We start from the raw sequence: 9415 nt of genomic DNA, 5'->3' as shown, positions 1-9415 counted from the left end.
AAAACGGATAATTCTGACGGAAAGCATAATTCGTGTAGTGCGGCGAAAAAAAACAAATCGGAAAATAAGAAAGACGAGGATGTCGACGAAACGTCCAATAAACCTGAAACACCGGAAAAAAGAAAAGACAAAGCATTCGAGCAATGATAAGAGTCCAGCGGAAAAGTCGAATTCGACCGAGAACAAGGAGAAAAAGAAACCGACGGCAGATAATACAGACAACGTTGAAAATGAACCACCAAGCGTGGTTGAAACTCACGAGCAACAATTAGCGAACAAACAATCCGAAGTGGAATCGGCAGACTCGGATCAAATGTCCGCAAAACGCAATCGCAGCCAAAGTAAACATCCCAAGGGCAGCAAGTCGACTGCAAGTCCAACAAGAAAGGACGATGAACCGCAGGAAACTGCCGTCGAAGATGATCCGGTACCGACTGTGGCTCAGCCGAATGTTGAACAAAATGCTGAACACCGTGCAATCGAGTGCAAGCAAGAAAAAGTAGGGTCCGAAGGGATGCCCAAGCTGCCAAAGCTAAAAGTAGTGCTGGGACCCAATGCGCACGCAATGGTTGTTATACCGAGCGATGCAATAAATACAACAAAGTCACCATTGAAAGAAATGCCAGAGTTGAAACGCATATTGAAACGTCGCAAATCGATGATGCCGACGGCGAGTAAACCGCTAGTCGATAAGTTGGAACTCTTTGGTGGTGTCAGCCTCAATTACGAGGATCTCGTCGACCATCGACGAGAACAGCAACAGCTCAATGCTAGTGACGAGGTGACGGCTGAGAAAATTGAAGTTGCGCAGTCCTCGCAGCAACGTGTCAATAGAAATTTGGCCAACATGTTCGAAAAGACCAGCGACAATTGCAGCATCTCAACGCAAAATATTTTGGCCGGCAAGCGGCGATCGCGCCTGAACGAGCTAACGCTGAACGAGACACAGCTCAGCCGGAATGTCTTCAATCCGCGGACAATCAGGCCAAAAAGAGACTCCTCAAAGGCTGCGGCAAATGCTGATTCGCCCAAACGCAAAAGGGGGCGACCCCGCAAAGACCCTGACGAGTCTCCAGACAAGGCAGTAAATCAGCCAGCGGCAAAGGCCGCAGTTCCACCAGCGCTTGCAAGTGATGCTGAGAATCTGCTCCCACCACCGCCCAAGAAGAAATCCAAACGCAGTGAACTGGAAAAGCTCAACGATGACATTGCCCAAATGTATTATGCAAACGATGTGATTCACGCCACCGGACGTCGGGCATGCTCCGCTCAACGACGCGGGAGCAGCACAAGTAGCAGTATTAGTAACAGCACCAGCGCTGAGTTTGCACCGTATATACGTAATGTGGCGCGTCGCGGACGTCACTATGAGGCTGGTCGGGGCTTTAATCGTGCTGCATTTAAGGCACAACAGGTTTTGCGTCGTAAGACAAACAAGAAACTCCGAGTGCGTGTTGCACGTTGTGCTCAACTAGAGCAAATGCTCAAGGAGTCGAAGAAAGAAAACAACTCAGCTCGTACGAAGAATGCGACGTGTCTGGTGAAGAACGTCAATCCCGAATGGCATTCACAGTCATCGGCCGTCACCAGTTGTGTAATTTGTGCCCAGGAAGTTAGATTCGCAATGTCGCATTATGTTCAACATCACGGCGAGTTCTACGGTGCTCGTTTGCCACCTAACGAGCTGGAGAACTTGCGAGCCGGGAAGCTCACGCGTCCAATCTACCGCACAAGCGGATCGCTTCCCAAATATAATCATGTGTGTGTCTTTTGCCAGAAGCAGCTGGAGATAGCGAACACAAGTTGGGTTGAACATTATGCGCGTCACACCGGCGAATTTAAATTTCAGTGTTCGAGCTGTAAAAGTCCCCGGTATCGTCAACATGAGGGGGATCAACATGTGTTGAAATGTAAACCCGGAGCGCGCTTAATAACTCTACCGTCCTATCGACGGACTGCACCGGTAGTGATCTATGTATGTCGCCTTTGCAACTTTTGCCAACTGAGCCAGCAAAATTTGAAGAAGCATCTGCAAGTTCATCATGAGATCTCCGAGCCCACGCAGATGGATCTCAATCAGCAGCTCACTATCTATACTACCGAAAATGTGCCCGCGGCCAATTCAAAAGCGGCAGCCAAGCGCTTGATTGCACGTCACAAGAGTGAGATGGCGAAGCTTAATAAAAAGAAACAGTCGCCAACATCCAAGACGAATCCAAAAGTGCGCACGAAGCCTATCAGAAAGAAGGCCAAGACGGAGCCCCCTGAGCAAGCCAACAGTCAGCCAGTGACTGAGCCTCAAAAAGAATCGATGGGCAGTGTCACCCTAGGCATGCCGCCAACTCGGCCGGACGAGGAGCAGCTGCTGGTAATCAATGAGTGCAAGCTGGAACAAAGTGATTATCTACAGAGCTCTTCGCAGGCTGAGCGAGTTAAAGACACTACGATGCCTCCTGCAGAGGCAGAGTCGGATTCAGACGTAGACGTAGAAGTAGAGCTCGATGTGGACGACACACCATCTCCAAAGCTGGAAGTATCAATTGCTATATCGGCTTTGCCTATGCCAGGGAATTATTGGCTAATGTGAGCGTTGCGGAAAAAGATCCATTATCAACAGCTGAAGAGTTAATACGGAACGTAGAGCAAGAGGAAGTACCGGAAGTAGCTCAACAACCGGAGCCCGAAAAGGAAGTAGAGCAACCGCAGCAAGTGGAACAGCAAGTAGAGCAACAACCGCAAGTCGCAATAGAACAGGCAGATGAGGAAATGTCAGAGTCGCAACCGGACGCAAACCAAGACTTGGATCAACAACAGACGTCTGAACAGAACATAGAGCAACAGCAGGTGTTAGGCGTGGACGTGGACATGGGCGTGGAACAGGAACCGCATGTGGAGGAACAGAAGGAAAATGAATTGGAGCCAGATGAAGAGGAAGAACTGACGTCGGAACAAAGGCGTAAGGGTTCCTGCAGCAGCAACAAGTCACTATTCCGCAACTTTAACAAGTTTTGCAATAAGTTGAAGAGTCGTGGAAGTCGCTCCTCTACGTCGAGCAGCACCAATAGCATCGGAAGTGCTAGCAGCAGTAACGTCAAGGGCAAACCCTCAAATTCACCCGACCACAGCTCCCTCGAGTGCGAAGTTCCGGAACTAAATTCCCAACCTGAAGTGATAGTCGACCTGCCATCAGCGCCTACGGTATCGCCATCTGAAACCGAAATAATCCCCATACAGTATATGATTTGTGTGCAGAATGTTGCATTCCGTTTGCGAGGCTCACCGACCCTGAAGCCTGCATATTATTGCCGAGTTCCAGACTGCTTGTTTCTCTTCTCGAATGAGATAGAAGGTCTGGAAAATCATTTTACACGCAGTCATCCGTCGCTGCGTTGGAACGGCAGCTGTACTGAGTGCAGTCTACCCGTCAAGGAAGTGCCCGATAATTTGAGCATTCGCGAGGAGCTGCAGCATATGGCGTTAGTGCATGTGGCTGAAATTGTGGCGCCTAAGCCACCGGAGCCAGCTGTTGAAGTTGCGCCACCAGAACCTGTGCTGCCCAAGCTGCGTGTGCGTCGTTTCACAGGAGATCGTTTAGTCCCAGAGGCCGAGCAAGCAATTGGAATCGAATCGGAAGCTGTGCCCCGAGAACCCGTTGACGAGAATACAACGCTTAGGAGTTTGTTACTCGCCCAATCGCGTCCGCCAAGTCACCAGCAACAGCAGCTGAACGCCGCCGGTGTCGGAGAGTTTCTGTGCGCCAAGACACCGCCAACGACTGTGGATGTGCCCGATGTTATAAATCGCGACTCGGAATTGGGACTCCAAATCAATCATGTATATAGTCTCGCTGATTCATCCATTCCTCTCATAACGGGCGAGACGGTGCCTTTGCCTGTCGCCACCAATGATGACTACGTGATTACCCAGAGCCTTACCCAAAACTATGAGGGTCCCATTCCGGCGGAGATCAACATTTCTATTGAACACCGACCGACAAGTTCACCACCAAGGAAAGATCGCACACAAATCGCTGGCAACCGATTCCGTTGTATGGCGCCAAATTGCAATTACTGCTCCCACACAGTTATGTGCATACGGGAGCACATGAAGTTCCACAGCTTCAGTTTCGGACCGAAGGACTATCTGCAGTGCTCTTATTGCACTCATGTCGGCAAGGATGTCGACGAATATGTTCAGCATGGTGTTCTCCAGCACGGTTTGGCCAGTCGCGAGGAGCTGCAGGAACCCAATTTGTCCACCTCTGTGGCACTAAGTCAACGCATACGAGATGTGCTCAAGGAACGACGTGCTCCATTGGCACTCAGCACAAGCGCAGCAACCGCGAGCGACACTAATCAAACGATTATTCTAACAACGCTAGATGAAGTAACGACGAATGCGGCGGAAGCAAACAACAATACGTCCATCTGTGCTATAATCGACGAGCTACTTAAGGACACAGGATTTACCGGTAAGTGTCCTAGATCATTTTATCAAATAAAAATATCGAAGGGTATCGATAAAGTTGAACCACAGTTTGAAAAGCAAAAATCTAGAAATCTTTAGAGGGATTTGATAATAGATGTTCCTTAAGAGTCCCTGTAATCTCTATAATAGCGGGAGTGGGGTAAGATTATAAATAGAATACCTTAGTTGATCAGGGATCAGCACACAATACATTGAAAAGTCAGATCCCATTTGTGTGAGTCGGAAAAGCCTGAGCATTTCGAGCGAGTTCCTTTGTTTCTCTAATTCACTCAAGAAAAACTAACACTAAGTAGCTTAACCTAATGCGTTTTTTTTTTTCCCAACCTTGCACAGACGACAGACTTTATGCGTGTCCCTTTAAGGGATGCAATGTCAATCTGACCGAGGAGGCATTTGTCAACCATGTGCGTTACCACAAGAGCAGCAATCCAAACGCAGGTCCATTGATCTGCAAATTCTGCAGCCAGATGTTCGAGAAACCCATAGCACTGCGATCCCATCTGCAGCACATGCATCACCGTCACGAATACTTTTGCAGCATTTGCCTGGAGACGACCGTGGATCAACGTTTAATGCTACAACACGTGCGTGCCGTGCACAATTCGGAATTCCAGAAGCTAAACTGTCAGCAACACTTCCTCGACCTCACGGCCGCATTCGATGGGGTTGCAATGCCCAAGTGTTGGGTTAGCGCCATGGAGCAACCGTTTGCTCAGAAGCAAATGGAGGATTTCCTGAGCCGTTTGATCGAGGAGTTGCGTTTGCGACGAACTAACAACAAATTGATCTACAGGCCGAGTGAAATGCATCTGATTGCCAAGACACACGGTGGTGGCCAAGGACAGTTGCATTGTGGGGAATGCCAGCATTTAACCTATTCCAAGGATCTCTATAATCATCTGCTGCAGCATAGGGAGTTAGCGGTACGTTTAGCGTATCCCCCCGAAGAAGCGATACCGGATGTTCGCCAACCCAACCAACAGGAGCTCGTCACCACAGTCGAGGCATCGACATCAGCCCAAAGCGTAGCTCAGCCAAATGCCGGCGAGGTTGAGTTGCCTATTGCGCCGGTAGCTGGAAAACAAATGGTGGTCACGCCACGCTTTCACTTTGTGCGCAAGGAGGTGCGCTACAAGTGCGGTGTACCCGACTGTGGCCAGCATTTCGACACAGAGATGGGGTTGAGCCAGCATCTGAGCACTCAACACAGCTATGGAGATTGCTTTAAGTGTCCGCATTGTCGCTATGAGGATCATCTACTAATACTGGAGAAGGTGCTAGAACATTTGAAGTATCATAAGCGATACGTTTATCAATGCGGTGCGTGCAGCTCGTTTGCGCCGAAACGCTCCCTAATCGATCGCCATATTCACATCAAGCATGCCTCAAAGTTGGGCGCTGATGTCGATGTGATTATCCATAAGCGTGATGATTTGACAATGCACACCAAGCTAGCGGGAGTTCGTTGGTTCAAGTCGCGTAAGTTTGTCTAAAAAATACAATAACTAACAAAATATACCAAATACATATACCATAAATATATATTGAAATGTTGCACAAGTTTGATTTATTATACTATGTTTAACTACACCTAAAATATGCTAAAAAAAAAAAAAATTCCACACGTTTGATTTTATATACTAAACGTTGTATTTGGTATAACAATAACAATGTGAAAGATACAGTCGAGTGTGCTTTGTCTCATATAATTTTCCATTCTTGTTTAAATTAGTGAATCTGCCGCACACTTCGACCGATGAATGGTTCTGTAATCTATGCCACGCTGTGCTCGCCACCGAGCAACAGATGATTGGACACACGGCGGTGGCACACCAGCGTATGTATCAGTACTGCTGTCCGTATTGCGATTTCGGCTACAAGGATCTCACGAGAATCATCAATCACATACGTCGTAGCCATGCCAGCAAACGCATCCAACCGCTGCAATGTTATCTGCGCATTAAGTGCAAAAATCGCCAAACACTCGGTTTTATTTGCAACACATGCTATGAGCCGACCAACAGCTTACACAAGATGGGCAATCACTGTCTGCAGGTTCATTTGAATCGCTTTCAGTACAAGTGTCGCCACTGTGACTTTGGACACACTCAGTATCGCCCTGTCGCCGTTCATATGACGCAGGAACATCCCGGATTGCCAGGTCTACCCATTCAGCAGTTCGATCGCTTGTCCAATGACATGCCCGACGATGACTTTTGGAACATGGCCCAAATATTTTCGTCAAAGGGTCACGTTGAGCCACCTGAGGCAATCGCTTCCAATAACCATGCGCAGGCCATTCAGATCTTTGAACCCATCGAGTTGTCGTCGGATGAAGAGGATGACCAAACGAATAACGCTGCGTCTGCTCAGGTACGTTTTTGTGCTTCTACATTTATATTACTATATTTATCGGTATCGATAGTAACGGATAACTATTTAGTTGGGGGCTTATTTTATAGGCTGTTTGATTTGTAATTTTAAAAAAAATTATAAATCAAGGAAAACAGCCAATTCAATCGATATCTGACTACTATCGTTATCGATAGTAACCAATAGCTGTTCAGTTGGAGGCTTAATTTATAGCTTGTTTTATTTGTAATCTCTAATAAAGTTTACCTAATCGACATCTCGCTTTCTCTCTCTCTCTCTTCCTCTCTTGCAGAAGCAGTACGAGTTCGCGTGCTCGCATTGCACGGAGACGCGTCACAACATTGACGAACTGAGATCGCAACACTGGGCGATCAAGCATCCCGAGCATCCCTTCTACTTCTGTGTGCAACCACAGCTGTGCTGTCCGGTATGCTACGGCTTCAAGGGGAGTGCCAAGGCACTGCTAGAGGAGCACTTGCCGAATGTCCATCATCGCCGCACGTTGGTGGCCTGTGATGTGCGTCAAATGCGTGAATGCGGCTACTGCGACAAGACGTACAAAGAGTGGCCAGAGTTGGTGCAACACATGACAGTCGAGGCGCATCTGGCCAACGATCTAAAGAATCTAACAGATGGCGAACTCAACGAACTGATCGAAATGGGAAGTACCGAGAACGAGTATTATCAATGTAATCTGTGTCGGGTGTTGATGCCATCGAGTGTGGCAATTGCGCAACACGGAACCGTGGAGCATTCGGATGCAGAGGATACATTTAGCTTTCGACTGGTGAAGAACACGATTATCTATCACTGTTCGTTCTGCATGTACGCCTCGGTGGATGAGTTGGAAACGTTGCGTCACATGCTCGATCATTGCAAACGCTTTGGCACCTGCCACTTGTGCGCCGAGCACTTGAACAGCGGATTCGATGAGTACATACAACACTGCTATTCGAGTCATCGCGATCAAGTGGATAACTTTGATGTCATCCATCCGTATGATGACCTGAAAAAGTTCCTTATGCAGGTGCTGTATCAATTTCAAAACGGACTCATCATCAGCAAGAGCAGTTTACGTGACACTCGCTTTAGTCACGAACGTGCCATCCATCAGCTATACAACGAGCTACGCAGAAAGGCGGCCAAGCCACCAATACCGCGAATGCTTTTCAGTCAGCTGCAGTCACGCAATGTCACCGCCACGCTGCAGTTAAACACAACGACGACGTCGACACCGACAACGATGCCTCGGATTCAGCAACGTCGCAAGACATTGAATCCTAACGATATGCAGCAGTTGTTCACACAACAACAACAGCAACAACAGTTGGCGGTGCGTCCCATCAACAAACCCAACGTAATCTGGCACACATCGTTTACTGGAAAATCAGCAACTCCTTCCCAGCAGCAGCAGCAGCAAATCCAAATCCTGCCGAATTCCTCGATTGCCGTCGCTCCCCCCCCCCAAGCCGCTGCCCATTCTGCAACGCATCGCCAAGCGACGCAACACTTATGTGGACCCCGGACAAATGTTTTTAGCCAAACGTCCTTGTTTGCAATAGACAGTATAAAACCTTTTTAAGCAAACGTCCTTGTTTGCATTAGACATGAACTTTAAACCGGATTAGACCTGAAACCATCGCCACATGGATCAACATTGTCATAGTTCATAAAACACACTATATTTTTTTTTTAAGAGTTGACACACACTCTTGTTAATACGTAATAGGTATTTAATATCGTATTTATAAGTGAAGTGATATATGCTCAATTAATATGTTATACATTACACAACAAATGGTGTAGATTATAGATTTGTTCGGCAGTTTAAAACCCTGATGGAACAATGGAATAAGTTCTATTATTATTATGACGAGCATACTTTGTCGTTTTTTAATATGTCTTGTCTATATATAATGTTATGCATAATACATCTATGTTACATATAGACAAGACACACTTAAAACTCACAAAGTTTGGTCGTCATAATAGTAATAATAACTTACTCCATCAGGTTCTCAACTCTCTAACAAATCTATAAACCATATAATTCGTTGTGTAATTAGATTATGAATCACTCTCTAATTATAAACACATTTTTTTTTCATATTATCAGTTAAAACATTTTTGAAATAAGCGTTGATGTACCATAATTAAGAATCACTCTTGAATTTTAAGCCCTTTCTTAAATTATCAATTCATCTATAATCTATATAATTCGATGAGTAATTAGATTATGAATCACTCTCTTAATTATCAACATTTTGTTATCACTTTTGCAGTAAGCGTTTATATTGGATAATTTAAAAAAAAAAGCCACATTGAAATGTCAATTTGTGTTTATAATAATTAAGAATCACTTCCTAATTATAAACACATTTTTGTTACTCATTATCAATTCACAAAATTATCGTTGATATTGCACGTATTTTTGTTCTTACATTATAAATTCACAATTCATTGATTTTCTTCCGTTTGTAACACTTTTGAAATACATAGGCGTATATATTCCACAATTTAAAAAAAAAACACATATTAAAATGTCCAAATATGT

The 9415-nt window shown here is 45.9% G+C and overlaps 1 protein-coding gene across 1 annotated transcript; it reads left to right on the top strand.

Moving 5' to 3' along the window:
• The first annotated feature begins 79 nt into the window (after positions 1 to 79).
• Positions 80 to 8838, top strand: LOC133848777 (uncharacterized). Its single transcript, XM_062284473.1, has 5 exons — positions 80 to 2466; positions 2568 to 4471; positions 4822 to 5967; positions 6221 to 6861; positions 7154 to 8838. Exons 1-5 carry the CDS (start codon positions 80 to 82, stop codon positions 8441 to 8443), a joined length of 7368 nt encoding a protein of 2455 aa, XP_062140457.1. The 3' UTR covers positions 8444 to 8838.
• Positions 8839 to 9415: the final 577 nt, after the last annotated feature.

This window comes from Drosophila sulfurigaster, chromosome X (genome assembly GCF_023558435.1).
Source record: "Drosophila sulfurigaster albostrigata strain 15112-1811.04 chromosome X, ASM2355843v2, whole genome shotgun sequence".
Classification (NCBI taxonomy): domain Eukaryota; kingdom Metazoa; phylum Arthropoda; class Insecta; order Diptera; family Drosophilidae; genus Drosophila; species Drosophila sulfurigaster.
Note: the sequence above shows the minus strand (reverse complement) of the source record. Positions and strands in the feature narration are given on the sequence as shown.